At 45.3% G+C, this 20,184-nt stretch overlaps 2 protein-coding genes and 1 long non-coding RNA gene across 8 annotated transcripts; 2 read left to right on the top strand and 1 right to left on the bottom strand.

Annotated features, from left to right (window-relative positions):
- Positions 1-201: 201 nt before the first annotated feature.
- Positions 202-5,139, top strand: ZSWIM3 (zinc finger SWIM-type containing 3). Of its 2 annotated transcripts, none has more exons than XM_056550002.1 (2): positions 202-356; positions 2,353-5,139. In XM_056550002.1, exons 1-2 carry the CDS (start codon positions 202-204, stop codon positions 4,724-4,726), a joined length of 2,529 nt encoding a protein of 842 aa, XP_056405977.1. In that variant the 3' UTR covers positions 4,727-5,139. The 2 variants fall into 2 exon arrangements, with proteins under 2 accessions (XP_056405977.1, XP_056405978.1); XM_056550003.1 differs by lacking the exon at positions 202-356 and adding an exon at positions 2,080-2,227.
- On the bottom strand, positions 254-11,120 carry LOC130297489 (uncharacterized). Its single transcript, XR_008849563.1, has 3 exons — positions 11,031-11,120; positions 10,210-10,255; positions 254-389 (listed from the first exon to the last, which is right to left on the bottom strand). It is a non-coding gene; the product is annotated as an uncharacterized LOC130297489 (long non-coding RNA).
- A 31-nt stretch (positions 11,121-11,151) lies between these two features.
- Positions 11,152-17,764, top strand: ZSWIM1 (zinc finger SWIM-type containing 1). Of its 5 annotated transcripts, none has more exons than XM_056550005.1 (2): positions 11,152-11,201; positions 15,523-17,764. In XM_056550005.1, exon 2 carries the CDS (start codon positions 15,567-15,569, stop codon positions 16,980-16,982), a length of 1,416 nt encoding a protein of 471 aa, XP_056405980.1. In that variant the 5' UTR covers positions 11,152-11,201; positions 15,523-15,566; the 3' UTR covers positions 16,983-17,764. The 5 variants fall into 5 exon arrangements, with proteins under 5 accessions (XP_056405980.1, XP_056405982.1, XP_056405981.1 ...); XM_056550007.1 differs by lacking the exon at positions 11,152-11,201 and adding an exon at positions 11,225-11,243; XM_056550006.1 differs by lacking the exon at positions 11,152-11,201 and adding an exon at positions 11,250-11,396.
- Positions 17,765-20,184: the final 2,420 nt, after the last annotated feature.

Raw genomic sequence — 20,184 nt, 5'->3', positions numbered from 1 at the left:
TTAGGTGGTTGTTTAAGTTGTTGTGTATCATCTACAAGGGGGAGAACAAGGTCTTACTCCCCCTTTTCTTCATAGTGGTGCAGACCTCAGAATTCTGGGGAATCAGAGGGACCAAAGTCTATAGAAGAAACCATTCCAGGTGTGTAGGGGAGGGCACGGATGGCTTCAAGGTGAAGACGACTACTGACCGAGCCCAGGACCATGCAGCGTGGCACCTGCTTCATCAACTATGAGGACTTCAGGGAATGCTTCTCCGCGTACAAGAAGGAGACCCGATCCAGCTACAGCATCCAGAGCAGCGTGTCCGTCCGCCACCACAACAGCAGGTTCAAGCTCAACATCCGTCCCGACATAATGTAAGGGTCCTGAATGGGAAATGTCACCGCCACCTAGGTTACGGAATGTAGGGAAGAATTACAGCCGCAACTTACCATTATTTTCCGAAATGTTTTCGAATTAATTAGATAAAACATATAGCAACGTGATCTGTACTTTATATCAGTACCAATTTGGCGTAGATAAGACTTTTTGATCCCTTTTTATAAAAAAAATAATAATTCTGGGATGTGACGTGACCTAGAAAACCACAATTTTGTTTTGCATTGTTTTTCCTTTTTTCCGATAACCCTAATAACAATGTTATATTTTACGTTTTCCAAAAATTCTTAACGCAGTACTGCCAATTACATTTTTTTTAAACAGTATTTATTTTTTGTCCTCCTAAGAGACTTGTATGAGCAATCCTTCGATTGCTCATACAGATTATATGTCCTGTATTGATCTATCAGATCTGCGCTCTATTGGTAGAGCCGCATAGATCTCTATTCATAGCAGAGTCCCGGCAGCTACTTAGACTTAGCTAAGGCCTCAGGTTGCCGTGCTGATAGATCTGCTGCCGTGAGAAGCAGAAAGGGACTGCTGCACCGCCAATGACTAGTAACGGCCGTGTAGATGCCACAGTCAGTTTTGACAGCAGCATCTAAATGGTTAAAAACTGATAGTGGGTACTGTTCTATGGCGGCCTAAAGTCCTGAGCCCTCTCCGTACACCAGGGTGCCTCCAGCAGTTGCAAAACTACAACTCCCATCATGCCCGGACAGACTTTGGTCCTTATCTGCCCAGATGCTGTAACTACATGTCAGGCGGGTGAGCAGACTCAACTAATCGATAATTAAAATTGTTGACAACGGTTTTCATTTTACTGACAGAGCTCGCTGCAAAAATGAAGTAAAAGCCGTAAAGTGAGTGCAGATGATCTTTCTTGATATTGTTGGGCACATGAGGGCCGATGCCAAACACTGAGCACCATTTAGCTGCTCCTCCGGTTAATTGTTACAGGTATGCCGTCTGGCTGGGCTTGGTTCAAACTGCGTTAGTGCTTTATAGCTATAGCATACTGTGGTGCACTCCAGTGAGCACTATTGAAGTGACTTTGTTCGGCCCACTTCCCACACCTACACATTTATTTAGCTGGACTCAATAGTGCAGCAGGCCATGTAATTTAGTCCCGGTAAATGTATTCACTAGCTGACTATGTTTGGGCCATTAAAGTGAATGGTACTTTCAGCAGTGTGCCTTTCTTTGACAGCATGCTGATGTATAGCTTGGAAGTACTGCATTAACACTGTGAACTATGAGTAAGCCACATGGCATGGCGGTAAACAGCATGAGGAGCAGGTAAGTGCTCATCATTCTCACTATCGTGTCCGGCACTGGCCTACTACAGTGGGAGGCCAACATATAACTCGAACCCCCGTTGATTAGGAGAATAAGTCAGAAGACATCTGCACTGCCGAGCGCCCCTCTCCCTGCCTCCATCCCTCCCCCCCTACCTGTGTCACATGATGGAGACACACGCTCATAGACTTAAATGGCGTGTTTACGGAGCCAGGAGAGAATGTGCTGAGTGCACACTTCTCCCAGCTTGTTCTGATCAGTGGAGGTCTGAACACTCAGACCCCCACCAATCACTAATTCTGACATGTCAAAAGTTTTTTTTATAAGGACAATGGCCATTAAAGGTTTTTTTTTTTTTTTTTTACTGCAGCACCACCACAGGGAAAAAGAGATATTTCACAGCTGCCAGACTAACACTTTGCCATGACATGCTACATTATTAGCCAATGGCGCTGGCTACATCTGTATAGGGTTTTAAGTGAGCCCTCAGCCAATCCAATTTTTGACTAGACCACAAAGATGGCGAAAAAGCCAACACAAGTCCTCTCAAGTGAGCACAACCTTTAACCCCCTCTCCTCCTCACCATTTCAAGGGCCTTTTCCCAACTAGCTTCTCTATAGCAGGTAAACATTTTACATTTGCATTGTCTTTATGTATTTATTTCTGTTTTCCAGATTCGCAGAGGTGAAGTTTTGTTGCTCCAAGCTTCACGGACCCCATGGTAAAAAAAAGCCCCAGAACGTCATCTGCCCAGCCTATTTCTTTCTGCAGTACGACATGGACCTAGATCGTCTGGTGGTTAAAGAAGAATGTTTAACTCACAACCATTCGGCTAATACAAATCCACCTCAGGCAAATATCATTCATCCACCTGAAATGGGCGAAAACCTGCCACCTGACTCTGAGGTCCCGTCTGAGAAGATCTGCAATGAATGGCTGCCTCAGTCTCCTGTGAAGCAAAATGATCCAGAGGAAGATAGAGACATCCCATCCCCATGCGAGCCCCAGAGTAATGAGAAGCAAAATGATCGAGAGGAAGATCGAGACATCCCATCCCCATGCGGGTTCCAGAATAATGTCAAGCAAAATGATCCAGAGGAAGATCGAGACCTCCTATCCCCATGCGAGCCCCAGAGTAATGTGAAGCAAAATGATCCAGAGGAAGATCGAGACATCCCATCCCCATGCGAGCCCCAGAGTAATGCGAAGCAAAATGATCCAGAGGAAAAACGAGACATCCCATCCCCATGCGGGCCCCAGAGTAATGTAAAGCAAAATGATCCAGAGGAAGATCGAGACATCCCATCCCCATGTGAGCCCCAGAGTAATGTGCCTTCAGAACAGAACGATATTGGTGAAGCTCACAGCAAACCTACATCTACTACTACGGAAGGCCCCATTCCCGAAGAACTTTCCACAGATCCCGTTTCCCATCTGGACGCTTTTATAAGAGACTTTCAGAAAGCACATGATGACTCTAAAATTGCACTGACCATCGGAGACCAAAAGCAATTCGAGCACCTATGTTTCCAGACGAGTAGCATGACTAACTGGTTCCAAAAGTTCCCTGAGAGCCTTTTGATCCACAGGGTTTCAAGCAAACACGGGTTCATTCTGTACTCCTTCCTGGTGGAAACCAAAGAACGCATGGGTAAAATAGTTCATTTTTCGTTTGTAAAAGAAGATAATGCAAAGAACATGTCCAAAATGCTGAAAATGCTCAAATACTTTAATTCAGAATGGATAAAAGTAAAAGTTATCTATATAGGTACAGCCTTTGAGCAAATGGATATTCTAAAGGAAGCCTTTCCCTCTGCGCAGGTCCTGCTTTCGGTATATCACACGGCGCATCTTATTGAAAAAAAGGTCAAAGGATCTGCTGAGTTTAAGTACTGGGTACACAGTCAGATCGATAAAACCATCCATCATACGACTCCCGAGGATTTAAAATTCTTGGCTGAAAAACTTGAGCACAGACTGGACCAAGAGCTGTACGCAAAGCTTTGCAAAGACTGGTTTTCCAATGAGCTTCTTTGGTACATGCATGTGAAGAAGGGCGAGCTCGCTTGTTGCACTTACATGGACAGCGTAGGGCTGATCGATCAGACTATCTCCGATTGCCTTGCAAAGCAGAGCTCATTGGAAGAAGCTATCAGAGTATTTCTCCAATCTGCAGACTGTTTCAACAGCAATGGGTTAGATAAACCGAAGATTGCTTTTCCAGTCTCTTCCCACAAAGCTTCTAAAGCACAACCCAAAATTACAAAAAAACCACGCTCTATTCTGCCTCCTTCTCAATCATACGTCCCACCTAAACGCAAGAAAGGCTCCAAGCAACCCAGTAAAAACACCTGCAATGGATTCGTCCTCCCCCCTCAGTCGAGTGTCTGGAGACCTATTCAGCTAGCAAATAAGATGTTACTGTCCCTGAAGGAGTACTGCAATGACATCGGCTTTCAGCTGTGTTGGAAAGAGTGGGAAGTGGTTCAGAAGTCCACGTGTCTGATCAACGTCCTCCCTGATTTTACGATTGTCCAGCTCCTAGAAGAGACACACAAAGTGTCTATGAGTGGCCACTCCTGTACATGCTACTTTAGCAAGGACTATAGATTGCCATGTCGTCATATTCTGAGCATGCTTTATGCGTGCAAGAAGCCGGTGGAAGAGAACATGGTTAGTGTCAGGTGGCGTAAGGATTATGTGAAACCCTTATCGGACTTTAAGGTGTACATCACCGTAACCACGTCTAGTAACTATACTGAAAGTAAGGCTAAAGCCATGGCAAGGATGGGGAAGATCAAGAATCTGGCTAAAGAATTCTATAATCTCCTCACGCAGTGTGATGGTCAAGAAATGCAAGCCAGGATATCTACGCTGCAGACCATAGTTGGCCTGTGGCGTGGTGACTCGAGCAGCGATAAACTGTGTCCGGCACAAGATCAGGCAACTGAGCTCCCTTACCGATGGGTGAAGAAAGAGCCCATAGAAGGCGAAAACGGCTTTGGCTATGAGCTGTGTAGATTGGACCCTAAACTACCTTTGAATTAAAAATGACTTAGATATTTGGTGGACTGGCGCTGTTTTGTGTCCACTAAAATTACACTGAACTAATTCTGGTATAAGACAGAGTCTTGAAACAAGGCCACTCCATGCTGACCCTTAGGCCAGTGTTAGCGAGTGCAATACACGTTTATTTTTACATTCATATTATGGCTGCAAAACCTGGCCTGAACTACAGTCAGGCCGGGATAACCACTGCAAATATGTGTCCGTATAACACTGGTGTGAAACCAGTCTTTAAAGCGGTATTCCTATCTGGAACATCCACAGATTGAAGTGGTTATCCGGCCAAAGAGCACAACCTGCATTCTACGCGGTGCTGCGTCTCCAGTCTCTGAAAGTTCCAGTCTCTGTTTCCGGGACTGGGGATGTTAAGTAATGCCACGCCCAGTTGTGACGTCACGCCATGCCCCCTCCATTCATGTCTATGGGAGGGGGCGTGACGCCCCCTCCCATAGACATGAATGGAGGGGGCATGACGCTACTTAACATCCCCAGTCCCGGAAACAGAGAACTTTCTGAGACTGGAGACGCAGCACCTGCATCCCATGGAGATCGCGGGAGGTCCCAGCTGCGGGCCCCCCATGATCAGGCATCTTATCCCCTACCCTTTGGATAGGGGATAAAATATATTTTTGCCGGATAACCTTTCAAGCGTAATGGTCTGACACATGCGGGTCTCCCCTCTGGGTGGGAGATTGAGGGCCCCTCCAGCCTTCTTGTGGCCGCAGAAGGTGGTCAAGAAGTGGAAGACTGCGAACGTGGTGTTTTATGCAGTGTACGTAGATGTGTAAACAGTAACACTCCTATTAACATCAACTGGAGTTACACAAACTGTGTAAAACAGCCCTTTGCGAACCCTTGATCTCAAGATAGATGCTGATCCCACATATGTCTTAATTGGAATGGAACAAGTCCAGATTGGAATAACTTAATAAAGCCTCAGGTTTCGTCCAAAGGCAGGATATGGGTGGAACCTAAAATAAAAAGTGCTATCCTGTTGCTTGAAACTAGTGTTGAAAGTCATGTGACCAAACGGACTGCCTCATGTTCCATCAAGTTTATATGGCGTCTGGGATGGAACATCAGGCAGTCCGTCTGAGTCATGTGAGGTTCAGCACTAGTCTCGGGCAATGGGATAATGCTTTTAGTTTCACCCGTGTCCTGCCGCCATCGAAACGATAGTAATTTATTAAGTACACATGACCGATACCGCTCTCTTAAAATTCCTACTAAATGTCTATGTAAGCTGGATGCTAGGCATAGCCTAACTCTGGTTCGAAGAGTTGGAACACCTATTAAAGGGGTACTCCGCTGGAAAACTTTTTTTTTGTTTTTAAATTAACTGGTGCCAGAAAGTTAAACAGATTTGTAAATTACTTCTATTTAAAAATCTTAATTCTTTCAGTACTTATCAGCTGCTGTATGCTCCACAGGAAGTTCTCTTTCTATTTGAATTTCCTTTCTGTCTGACCACAGTGCGCTCTGCTGACATTATGACCACAGTGCTCTCTGCTGACACCTCTGTCCATTTTAGGAACTGTCCGGAGCAGCAGAGGTTCGCTATGGGGATTAGCTCCTCCTGCTCTGGACAGTTCCTAAAATGGAAAGAGGTGTCAGTAGAGAGCACTGTGGTCAGACAGAAAGGAAATTCAAAAAGAAAAGATCTTTCTGTGGAATATAGAGCAGCTGTTAAATACTGGTTACAAATCTGTTTAACTTTTTAACACCAGTTGATTTAAAATAAAAAAAATTAAAATGTATTAATTTTTTTTTTTTCCAGTGGAGTACTTCTTTAACAACAACCAGATATGTTGAAGTAGCACTTCAAGAGCGAGGTGCTTTAGACCAGTTGTACATATGGCCACAAGTCCTGAGGTTCCATCATGACCACAGTGCTCTCTGCTGACATCATGACCACAGTGCTCTCTGCTGACATCTCTGTCCATTTTAAGAACTGTCCAGAGTAGGAGAAAATCCCCATAGCAAACATATGCTGCCCTGGACAGTTCCTAAAATGGACAGAGATGTCAGCAGAGAGCACTGTGCTTGTGATGTCAGCAGAGAGCTCTGTGTTCCAAAAAGAAAATAATTTCCTCTGTAGTATTCAGCAGCTGATAAGTACTGGAAGGATTAAGATTTTTTAATAGAAGTCATTTACAAATCTGTTTAACTTTCTGGCACCAGTTGATTTAAAAAATAAAAATAAAAAAAAGTTTTCCACTGGAGTACCCCTTTTAACACTGTACCATCAGAGCCATTTCATAGGACAGCTGAAACGTGGTTGCGATAGGCAACTCCTCTACGTCCCCCCTCAATGTAACGTAAAATTGGGGGAGGTTGTAACTAAGTTTTTTTTACTGAAGAAAGGAGATTGTCCAGCGCAGGTAAGTATGGAACGGAGCTGTTTATTGCAGAATCAACTTCGGTACATAGACAAAGGTGACGCGTTTCGGCCCTTGCAGGGCCGAAACGCGTCACCTTTGTCTATGTACCGAAGTTGATTCTGCAATAAACCGCTCCATACTTATCTGCGCTGGATAATCTCCTTTCTTCTGTTACGAAATCTCAGGCGTAGCCCACGCCAGTCCGAGCGCTGCGGCCTAGGGGAGTGAGGACCTTTTTTACGTTTCCTACGTTTTTTTTACGGTTACATGTAAAAATGTATAAAAAATTAAAAATGTATATTGTTTCAGTAGTTTTTTTTTTATGTTTTTGTTATTTTGTAAATTTATTTAGATATGGAATCAACTTCTGCAGTAAAATACTTGAATAAATTTGTGTACGTTTTTACAGATGACGTTTGTTATAACACAGGATAGATTTTTTTATATGTTTGTTTTTTGTTGTTGTCTCTTTTTGTTACGCCTCCAGCAACAATATGCGGCTCTATCGTTCTAGTTGTAAGTGTACTGTTAGGGTTGTAAGTGTATAGCTTCCCTATTAAAATATATTTTATTTAAAAACCAAAAAAGTGTGTCTTTTGGAAGGTGTACACGTAAATGGGAAATCCAAAAAGACTTCTCCGCGCCAAAGGTGGGATGTGAGCCTAACTTTCCCGCATTGGGTGTAACTGCGAATCTAAGACAATTCCGCAGCAAAATCTGCATAAGGGCTCGTTCACACGAGTGGATTTATTTGCGTATTTGAAAGGGGGCGGGTTCTAACCGGCTGTCCGGAGCAGAAATTCTGCTGCGGAATTTCTGCTGCGGAAAATCCGCCACAGACCCTATTGACTTCAGTGGGGCTTGCGGCGGATTTTCTGCCGCGGAGAGCCTATCCCCTTTCAAATATGCAGCAGGAAACATGCTGCCCTAAGGCCTTGTTCACATGGCGGAATTTCCTAATGTAATTCCATGAAAAAATTCTGCCTGGAAATTTCTGCAGCAGCATCAGGATTCCATTGATTTTAAAGGGGTACTCCGGTGGAAAGCTTTTTTTTTTATTTTTTATTTTTAAATCAGCTGGTGCCAGTAATTTTAATTACTTCTATTAAATTACTTCTATTTAAAAATATTAATCCTTCCAGTACTTCTTAGCGGCTGTATACTACTGAGGAAATTCTTTTCTTTTTGGATTTCTCTTCTGTCATGACCACAGTGCTCTCTGCTGTCCATTTTAGGAACTGTCCAGAGCAGCATATGTTTGCTATGGGGATTTTCTCCTGCTCTGGACAGTTCCTAAAATGGACAGCAGAGAGCACTGTGGTCGTGACAGAAGAGAAATCTAAAAAGAAAAGAATTTCCCATGTAGTATACAGCCTCTAAAAAGTACTGGAAGGATTAAGATTTTTTTAAATAGAAGTAATTTACAAATCTGTTTAACTTTCTGGCACCAGTTGATTTAAAAAAAAAAAAAGTTTTCCACTGGAGTACCCCTTTAAAGGGGTATTCCAGGCCAAAACTTTTTTTTATATATCAACTGGCTCCGGAAAGTTACAGATTTGTAAATGACTTTGATTAAAAAAATCTTAATCCTTCCAATAGTTATTAGCTTCTGAAGTTGAGTTGTTGTTTTCTGTCTAACTGCTCTCTGATGACTCATGTCCCGGGAGCTGTGCCGTTCCTATGGGGATATTCTCCCATCATGCACAGCTCCCGGGACGTGACATCATCATTGAGCAGTTAGACAGAAAACTTCAGAAGCTAATAACTATTGGAAGGATTAAGATTTTTTAATAGAAGTAATTTACAAATCTGTTTAACTTTCCGGAGGCAGTTGATTAAAAAACAAAAAAAAAAAGCTTTTGCCTGGAATACCCCTTTAAGAACAGTCAGTGTAGTCCCATTGCAACATAAGGCGACTGTGGTAGATTTTTACGATAGGGCTACATGGCGACTTTGGTCACATGACATGAATATGCAACATCTAACCATTTGTAATGTAGTGACATAATGCGACGCAAGTGCGATGGACAAACCGCACAAAAATGTTGGATACTTGTCACTAGAGATGAGCGAACTTACAGTAAATTCGATTCGTCACGAACTTCTCGGCTCGGCAGTTGATGACTTTTCCTGCATAAATTAGTTCAGCTTTCCGGTGCTCCAGTGGGCTGGAAAAGGTGGATACAGTCCTAGGAGACTCTTTCCTAGGACTGTATCCACCTTTTCCAGCCCACCGGAGCACCGGAAAGCTGAACTAATTTATGTAGGAAACGTCAGCAACCGCCGAGCCGAGAAGTTTGTGACGAATCGAATTTACTGTAAGTTCGCTCATCTCTACTTGTCACCCTAACCCAGTGTTTCCCAACCAGTGTGCCTCCAGCTGTTGCAAAACTACAACTCCCAGCATGCCCGGACAGCCGAAGGCTGTCCGGGCATGCTGGGAGTTGTAGTTTTGCAGCAGCTGGGAGCACATCCGTTGGGGAACACTGCCCTACCCTTAAACCTATGGCTCTAAGGCGGATTTGGAGTAGGTGCAGACAAAAAAAACGCTGTGTCGCACTGCGTTGCAGCTGAGGTAAGATAATGGCGTCGCTCAAACCCACAAGCGCCACTTGCGAAAAATCCATCCGCTATGGATCACTTGCAGCTGTGTCTGGCGTGGGGTCGCAACACGACACCCTCCGCTTCCAGCAACGGCAATGCAGTGCTTCATGGCGACTTTTGTCTGTGTTCACACCTTTCGGCTAATAAGCGGCTACCGAAACAAATTACTGCATGCGTTTTTGCAGCGCTTTACCATAAATGACCGCAACTGCCGTAAAGCAAATAGCGTTTTACCGCTATTTGCATAATAGTGTTAAAAACGTATATTTACGTCCTGTACATGACCGCGAGCATCGGAGCCCGGGGAACCGCCGGTAATGGCCGACATCCGCAATAGCGAGGATGTCTGCCATTAACCCCTCAGATGCCGTGATGGATACAGATCACGGCATCTGCGGGAGTGCGGTCAGAAATATGGCTGATCGGATCGCCCACAGCGGACATCCGATCATCCAGCATGGCGGCCGGAGGTCCCCTCACCTGCCTCCGCTGCCTTCCACGGGTCTTCTGCTCTGGTCTGCGATCCCTATAAAGTGTCAAAAATTAAAATGAATACACATATTTGGTACCGCCACGTGCGTAAATGTCCGAACTATTAAAATATAATGTTATTGATCCCGTACGGTGAACAGCGTGAACGTAAAAAAAAAAAAAATGGCAAAACTGCGGCTTTTTTGTCGCATGCTATTAAAAAAAATGTATTTAAAAATTTATAAAAGTTTTACATACACAAATAGGGTATCAATAAAAAGTACAGATCATGACGCAAAAAATGAGCCCCCATAACGCCGCTTATACGGAAAAATGAAGAAGTTATAGGTCGTCTAAATAGAAGGATTTTAAACATACAATTTGGTTAAAAAAGTTTGCAATTTTTTTAAGCGCAACAAGAATAGAAAAGAATATAATCACGGGGATCATTTTAATCGTATTTACCCACAGAATATAAAAAACATTAGATTTTTACCGTAAATTGTACGCCGTGAAAACGAAACTTTCCAAAATTAGCAAAATTGCAGTTTTCTTTTTAATTTCCCCACACAAATAGTATTTTTTTGGTTGCGCCGTACATTTTATGGTCAAATGAGTGATGGCATTACGAAGGACAACTGGTCGCGCAAAAAACAAGCCCTCATACTAGTCTGTGGATGAAAATATTAAAAAAAACGACAATGAAAAAATATAATTGGCTGCGTCAAAATGGGCTTGGTCCTTAAGGGGTTAACATTTATGGGGGGGGGGGTTACGCAATTGGTTATTAGTTGCTGTATAGCTAATTAGCCGCATGTAACATTGCATACTTGTGTTACAAAATGATTTTATATAAGGCTGGTTGCCTAGTTACAGAGCGCAGCAGCGCTGGTGGATTACACACCACGTGATCCATCAGAGCCTCCTCCCCTCCTCAGCAGCGTGGTCACATGACGCTGACGTACCGCACATGCGCAGACGTTGATCCCGGAAGTGGGGAGGTAATTGCGCTGTGCGGCACGTGTGCGGGAGGGGGACAGTGTGTACGGGCTATGCTGTTGTGTTAGTGCGGGCAGCTTGTAGTATGGCGGCTGACACCCGTAGAGTTCAGCTGGCGGCAGTTTATTGGGGGGGTGTAAACTGAGGGGCACAGTCAGCCCCATTGTGTTTATATGCCCTCTTCTTCAGAATAAGAGGTTAGGGTTCTATGGCGGTGTCTCCTGTCGTAATGGGTCCTTGTTGCCATAGCAACCCATCGGCACCCCAGGGATTATGGCATAGTCAGACCAGTAGACTTACAGAGTCTACTGAGAGCGCTCCCTGTTTCTTTAACCCTTAAAGCGCTCAGTCCATTTTGACCTTTGCCTGTGGTCTGCCATTATTGGAGAGACTTTCCCGGCTATGAAGCGAGCGCAGATCATGATCGCGCCATAAATGTAACCGTCTGCAGCGCCAAACATATACGGGCACATGCTGCCTAGGATCTGAGAGGTTGAAAGTTTAGGCGATCTGTTTAACAAAAGTTATACACAGGTTAGGGGATAAGTATCAGATTAGTAGGGGTCCGATTGATCATGTGATCGGGGAAATATTGCGCCCCCCCAGAATGAATGGAACCACAGTGTGTGCGCCCAATGTCCTAATATCGATACTGATATTGGTATTGTCGCCGATACCAGACATTTACACGAATACTTGTGCAAATGTCTCTGATACCTGCAGACAAGGGTTTCCCAACCAGGGCGCCTCTAGCTGTTGCAAAACGACAACTCCCAGCATGCCCGGAGCATGCTGGGAGATGTAGTTTTGCAACTGCTGGCAGCACCCTGGTTGGGAAACACTTCTGCAGACCATAATAAAAATGTAAAAATAGTGGATCTCCTAAATGGGGCCCCGGCAGTCTGCCAGAAGCACCCGTTCCGACCCCACTGGAAGCCTCTGCCGACACCCCCCCCTCCATGTATCTCTACAGACGTCTCTTCATGCGGAGTTTGGAACGCCCCCTTCCAGCAGACTGCCGGGGTCCGGTTCAGGAGATTGTGGGGGTCCCCGCGGTTGGTCCTTTGGATAGGGGATAAGTTACCTGGTACCAGAAAGTTAAACAGATTTGTAAATTACTTCTATTATAAAATCTTAATCCTTCCAGTACTTATTAGCTGCTGAATACTACAGAGGAAATGGTTTTCTTTTTGGAACACAGAGCTCTCTGCTGACATCATGACCACAGTGCTCTCTGCTGACATCTCTGTCCATTTTAGGAACTGTCCAGAGTAGCATATGTGGATTTTCTCCTACTCTGGACAGTTCTTAAAATGGACAGAGATGTCAGCAGAGAGCACTGTGGTCATGATGTCAGCAGAGAGATCGGTGTTCCAAAAAGAAAAAAATTTCCTCTGTAGTATTCAGCAGCTAATAAGTACTGGAAGGATTAATATTTATTTATAGAAGTAATTTACAAATCTGTTTAACTTTCTGGCACCAGTTGAATAAAAAAAAAGTTTTCCACCTAAGTACGCCTTTAATGGGGGCATCTACCCAATAGGAGGTTCCCTACCTACCTAACTGCTGGGGACTTCTATTTAAATGAGATATGTAGTGCAAAATAATTTATCCCCTATCCAAAGGATAGGGGATAAGTTATAGATCGTGGGGGGTCCGAGCGCTGGGGCCCCCCAGGGATCTCCTGGACGGGGCCGCGGCAGTATGCTGGAAAGTTGGCGTTCTGTCCCCGCATGACGCGGCGGCCAAAACGCTCCCTCCATGTACCCCATCGAGATACAACAAACTAGTGAGTGATCCAGCTCCCCTTACCTACGGTGCTCGGACCTGTGCCCAGCAAGGCATCCAATATTGAAGAAAGAAAGTACGGAGGGTCCAGCACTTCGTTGCAAGCAGTTTTATTGAAGTCACCGAGGAAGAGCACTTGTGCTCGAAACATGTCTGATTGACTGTCATTTTTATGGTGTGATGTATCATCAATAAGGCTGCTTGCAACTAAGTGCTGGGGACGAAACTTTACTTGCTGCAGACTGCCGCGGCCCCGTCCAAGAGATCCCAGGGGGCCCCAGCGCTCACACCCCCTGCGATCTATAACTTATCCCCTATCCTTTGCATAGGGGATAAATTATTTTGCGCTGGAGTACTCCTTTAATAGGAGAGATTCCATACCTACCTACTTATTGGGGGCTTCCCTACTAGGGGCATCTGATTTGAGTGTCAGTGAGGGCCTTATATTGGTCTTTGGTGTACGGCTTCGCAAAGCTTAGAGCCACCTCTGCTGTCACATGACCTTAAAGGGGTACTCCGCCCCTTGCATGTTATCCCCTATCCAAAGGGTAGGGGATAAGATGTTAGATCGCCGCGGTCCCGCTGCTGGGGACCCCGGGGATCGCCGCTGCGGGACCCCACCATCATTACTGCGCAGAGCGAGTTCGCTCTGTGCGTAATGACGGGCGATACAGGGGACGGAGCAGCGTGACGTCATGGCTCCGCCCCTCATGACATCAAGGCTCGTCCCCTTAATGCAAGTCTATGGCAGGGGGCGTGACGACCGCCACGCCACCTCCCATAGACTTGTATTGAAGGAGGCGGGCCGTGACGTAACGATGCTCCGGCCCCTGTATTGCCCATCATTACGTGCAGAGCGATCTCACTCTGCGCAGTAATGATAGTGGGGTGCTGCAGCAGCGATCCCCGGGGTCCCCAGCAGCGGGACCCCGGCGATCTGACATCTTATCCCCTATCCTTTGGATAGGGGATAAGATGTCTAGGGGCGGAGTACCCCTTTAAAACGATGGTTTTACAAATACCTTTATACACGCTCCCCATTTCTGATCTGTTCTTGGCTTTGTAGTCAATAATGGCAAAATTAAAAACTTGAACATGTGAACTTCATGTAAAGTGAAAGCATCAAAGGGCTTTCCTCCCTTCATGTACGGTTATTCATTTTTGATGATGTAATTGCCCACTGAGGTGTAGCCTTGGGAAAACCCTGGATTTAGAATTGTCAGTGTTAGTGGGTGTAACAAGTGGACAGCATTAGGTTATTGTTATTTTCCATCTGCTGTCTTCACCCATTACCTTTTATACCTCTCTGTATTGAAGGGATACCGTAAAAGGGGATGTAGGGCTTTAAAGGGGGTACTCCGCCCCTAGACATCTTAATTCCTATCCAAAGGATAGGGGATAAGGTGTCTGATTGCGGGGGTTCCGCCGCTGGGGACCCCCGCGATCTAACTGCTGCACCCGACATTCTTTTAGAACGTTAGGTTCAGCCCCGGAGGCTCGTGACGTCACGGCTGCGCCCCCTCAATGCAAGTCTATGGAAGGGGGCGTGACTTCCGTCACGCCCCCTCCCATAGACTTGCATTGAGGGGGCGCAGCTGTGACTTCACGAGCGGGGCGTGACCGTGAGGTCACGAGCCTCCGCCCTGCATCGCCAGTCATCCGGCACGGAGGAAGTTCACTACGTGTGTCGGATGGCTGGGGGTCCCCAGTGGTGGGACCCCCGTGATCAGACATCTTATCCCTTATCCATAAGATGTCTAGGGGCAAAGTATCCCTTTAATAGGGTGTATGGGGTAGGGGACATTATTTTTTACTTACTCACTTTTTATATTACTAGGCAGGAACACATCTGGGGGTATCCTGTGTTTAGGGCAGTGCTTCCCAACCAGTGGGCCTCTAGCTTTTTCAAAACTACAACTCCCAGAGTGCACGGAACAGCCGCTGGCGGCATGTTGGGAACACTGGTATAGGGCATCACTATTTGTAATTGACTAAAAAGGGGTACTCTGCCCCTAGACATCTTATCCCCTATGCAAAGGATCTCTGGTTTCGGCTGCGGCACCCCAGACATCCGGTGCACCGAGCAAACATCTGTGCCTGATGACTGGCAATGTGGGGCGGAGGCTCGTGACTTCACTACCGCCCACTGTTGGTGACGTCACGGCCGTGTCCCCTCAATGAAAGTCTATGGGAGGAGGTGTGACTACAGTCACGAGCGGGGCGCAGCTGTAATGTCACGGGCCTCCGGCGATGAAGCCAACGCCCTAAACGAACGCCAGGTGCTGCCCGAAGATCACGGTGGTCCCCAGGATAGGGGATAAGATGTCTAGGTGCGATGAACCCCTTTAACTCTAGAATAATAATAGAACACATGTCTAGGGGCAGAGTACCCCTTTAAGTTATGCTTCGTAGGACATTGTTGTTTTCAGTGGTACACGGTGACATCATCATAGTCATAGGCACACATACCATCACAGCTGTAAACTATATCTTCATATCCTTTAAATTTGCATTCCTTTTTTTTTTTTGCTATAGTATTTATCAAGCGCCTGACGCTGGACCCCCACCCGTTCCGAAAAATGAATCCTGAGTTTTTGGAAAAACTTTTCGCTGCAGACGCCAACTCGAACGTCGTTTGTCAGGTCACCAAATCATTAAGTATCAGTTTCGTCAACTTCCAGACCAGCACGATGGGCGAAATATTTAGCAAGTTCCCCGAAGTTCTACAGATTCTTCACTTCCAAGCATCTGATCAGAGGACTCTGTACACTTTCTTAGTAGACGGGCCACGTATCGGCTCCGAGTATGATGCGACGAGGATGGTCCACATTGCGGTACCTTCCAACGACACTCCAAAGGGACTTGCGCGTATGTTGCGCAGTATGAAAGACATGAACCCCTGTTGGCGTTCCATTCGAGTAATTTTGGTGGAACCTTATTTTACAGAACTTGGTATCATCCATGAGGCATTTCCGTCCGCCGAAGTGGTGCTCTCCGCCTATCATGTCTACGCACTCATGCAGAGGCATATCCAAGTGTTCCAATTAGAATACAAGGTGGAGATCAACCTTCTCGATGCTCTAAACAATACAATGTGTTCGGTCACAGAACAAAACCTAAAGAACCTACATAGCATACTGCAACGGGTTGTGGATCCCGGCGCCTTATCGGAGATGAATCCAGACTGGCTCCTGACCGACAAGATCTGGGCCCTGCACCGCTGGAGAACGGGTGGGGATTGCTCTTGGTACTTTAAAATGGTGGAATCCTTGAGCAGTGAGTTAAACGCGGTCCTCAAAATATCCCCTTTCTTGACCGAAACTATGAATACTTTAGTTTCATTTATCTTAGATCATATCGTAGGGAAAAGCCAACCAGAACCTCGATCCTGTAGTCCCGAAGAGCTAGCTTTAATAGAGTGCAAAGGAGGGGCATCTAAAAGAGCAGCTACGGAAGCCCAGATGGAGCCGGAAGCCGCAGCTTTGATGTGCGAATCGCTGCACAACATCTGTAACGCCGCAGCTTTCGGACTCTGCCAGAACGAACTAGAAGTTACCCAGAAATCCGTCGATCTTGTCGGGGCCAAAGGAGACAACATGTGCGTTCAGATCCTCGAGAACCCAAATAAAGTTAGTAGTGGAATTCGAAAGACCTGCACCTGCAGCTTTTACCGATCCACAGAGCTTCCCTGCCGCCACATCATGTCTATACTCAATGCCAGAGAGGAGACCCTACAGCCGGATATGCTCCATCCTCTCTGGCAGAAGCAGAACGATGTAGACGAATCCGCGCTCCCTGTAACGCCAGACACCCTGGAAATCCTTAAGGGCGAAGGGAGCGGCGTGTCAGAGAAACATCTACTCGTCAATTCCCTGACGGGCCAGATGTCGGCGCTATTAGCAGAGTGCAGCGATGAGGTATTCGAGCGCCGCTATAGTACTCTGAGAGGACTGGCAGATTCATGGATCGGGCCTTATGACCAAGTCAAGCTTTAGAATGGGACCTGGTTAAAAAAATACAATCCGGATATGTTACGTGTCATGGCGCAAAAAGCTGCTGAACTACCCGAACACTTTATGTAACAATTTTTATGCATTAGGACAAAGGATATCAAGGAGTGAAGAACATGTGGCCTTAGGGTGCATTAACTTCTTACAATGTTTACCGAAATTGATGATCGCTTAGTTATGTCTGTATATAAAGGGGCAGATCGACCTGATAAAAAAAATACTTTCTCTGACCCTAAAGCCATGTTCACACCACAGAATTCTGCCAAATTTTCCTGCATAGTCAGATTCAAGCTGGGTTCACACCACGTTTTTGCAATACAGTAAACCTCAACATACGATGGTAATCCGTTCCAAATGAACCATCGTTTGTTGAAACCATCGTATGTTGAGGGATTTGTGCAATGTAAAGTATAGGAAGTTATACTCGCCCCGGACCCGTCACCGCTGCCCTGGATGTCGCCTTCCATCGCTGTCGCCACGTCCCGGGGTGTCCCCTAAGCTCTGGACGTCTCTGCTTCCCCGGGATCCTCACTCTCCGTCGCTGCCATCATGTCACTACGCACGCTGCTCCTATTGGATGACGGGACGGTGTGTGCGGCGACGTGATGACGACGAAGAAGAGCGCCGGCGATGGAGGGGATCCCGAAGAGGATGCTCCGGAGCCCCGAGGACAGGTAGGAGACCATCACCGGACCACACGGGACACCATAAACGGCTATCCGGTGGCAGCTGAAGCAGTCTGCGCTGTCGGATAGCCGTTTATGCGATGGCCCCGACATACAAAAGCATCGGATGTTGATGCTGCCTTCAACATGCGATGGCCTCTGAGAGGCCATCTCATGTTGAAATTATTGTTTGTTGGGGCCATCGGGGGGGGGGGGGGTCACAGTACAGTTACCGTATCACTTTTTTTTTTTTTATATAAAAAAGAAAAAAAAACGGATTCCTCAAAACGGGACTAAACTGTATCAAAACATGTACAAATTTTAAACCGTATACGGTTTCAATACGGTTCCGTACGGTTTTCAAATTGAAAGCATATACTGGAACTGTATTGCAAAAACGTGGTGTGAACCCGGCCTCAGACCGGTCTTACGTTTTGTGGCAGAATCCTATTGAAGTTAGTAGGAGTTGAATTTTTGGGTTCTGAGAACACAAAATTCCGGCAGCATTGCGCAATTCCGTTCAGCAAGCTTCGGAATTTGTGCCGAATTGCAGAAATTTTGCCGTGTGAACATGGCCTAAGTGTATTCCCCCTTCCCGATCGATCAACCATACTGAGGGGTAGTAGTCAAATTTTTCATGCCAAACCAATGTGTTTCCCCCTACAAAATAAATCTGTAATAATGCTTCCCAATCAGGGTGCCTCCAGCTGTTGCAAAACTACAACTCCCAGCATGCCCGGACAGCCAACGGCTGTCCGGGCATGCTGGGAGTTGTAGTTTTGCAACAGCTGGAGGCACCCTGATTGCGTAGCAATGGCATTTATGTTGACTTTGACAATACAACCAGATGTGGTTCAGATAGTTTCTCTAGGGTTGTGGTCTTAAAGGGGTTATTCAGGAATCGAAAAACAGAGCTAATTTCTTTTAAAAAACGCTTCCTGTCTCCAGGTTGGTAGTGGTTCTGCTGCTCAGTTTCATTGAAGTGAATGGAAGCCAAGTTGTAAAACCACACACAATCTGGGGAAAAAACGGGGATCTGTTTGTGAAAGAAATTAGCTCTGTTTTTCTATTCCTGGATAACCCCTTTAAGCTGTTGTAGCTGTTGAGCTGTCGCAAAACTACACCTCCCAGCATGCCCAGACAGCCGATGTCTGCCTGCACTAGCTGGGAAGTTTAGTTTTGCAACAACTGGAGAGCCAGTGGTTAAACCACTACCTTAAAGGGGTCCTCCGGTGGAAAACATTTATTTTTATTTTTTTATAAATGAACTGGTGCCAGAAAGTTAAACAGATTTGTAAATTACTTCTATAAAAAAAAATCTTAATCCTTCCAGTACTTATGAGCAGCTGTATGCTACAGAGGAAATTATTTTCTATTTGAATTTCTTTTTTGTCTCGTCCACAGTGCTCTCTGCTCACACCTCTGTCCGTGTCAGGAACTGTCCAGAGCAGGAGAAAATCCCCATAGCAAACCTATGCTGCTCTGGACAGTACCTGACATGGACAGAGGAGTCAGCAGAGAGCACTGTGGACAAGACAAAAAAAAGAAATTCAAAAAGAAAAGAATTTCCTCTGTAACATACAGCTGCTAATAAGTACTGGAAGGGTAAAGATTTTTTAATAGGAGTAATTTACAAATCTGTTTAACTTTCTGGCACCAGATGATTTAGAAATATTTTTTTCCCCACAGAGTGCCCCTTTTAAAGGGGTACAGTGCTCTGTCCGGAGTAGAAGAGGTTTGCTATGGAGATTTGCTCCTGCTCTGAACAGTTCCTGACATGGACAGAGGTGTCAGCAGAGAGCACTGTGGTCAGACTGGAAAGAACTACACAATTTCCTCTGGAGTATACAGCAGCTAATAAGTACTGGAAGGATTAAGATTTTTAAATAGAATTAATTATCAAATTTGTTTAACTTTCTGGCACCAGTTGATAAAAAAAAAAAAAAAACAACTTTGTTTTTTGTCCATCGGAGTACCCCTTAAAGGCTGCGGTCATAGTGACCATTACCACAACAGTTACACTTTATGGCCGCAAGTACAGTAACAATTACGCCTGTAAAATTAAAGTATGTGTCGTAAAGAGATGTTTTCTCATTAAATTCAATGGGATCTACAAAGAGAAATAATAAAGTGCTTTATTCAATCTGGTCTGTTCCTTCCCTGCCGCTGGTCACATGACTACGATACCTATAACCTCATGACATGTTTTGGGTTCTTCTTTTTTTCAATGCATTTTTGTATTAAACCTGTTTTTAGTTTTAGATAAATTGTGATTACTTATGTTTCAATCCGTTTTTATTCCGTTTTTATTCTGCGGTTTGTAACAAAAAGAGAATGTACACCTTAAAGGGGTACTCCGGTGAAAACCTTTTTTCTTTTAAATCAACTGGTGGCAGAAAGTTATACAGCTTTGTAAATTACTTCTATTTAAAAATCTTAATCCTTCCAGTACTTATCAGCTGCTGTATGCTCCAGAGGAAGTTGTGTAGTTCTTTCCAGTCTGACCACAGTGCTCTCTGCTG

Source organism: Hyla sarda, chromosome 13 (assembly GCF_029499605.1).
Source record: "Hyla sarda isolate aHylSar1 chromosome 13, aHylSar1.hap1, whole genome shotgun sequence".
Classification (NCBI taxonomy): Eukaryota; Metazoa; Chordata; class Amphibia; order Anura; family Hylidae; genus Hyla; species Hyla sarda.
This window is presented reverse-complemented; position numbering and strand designations above follow the sequence as displayed.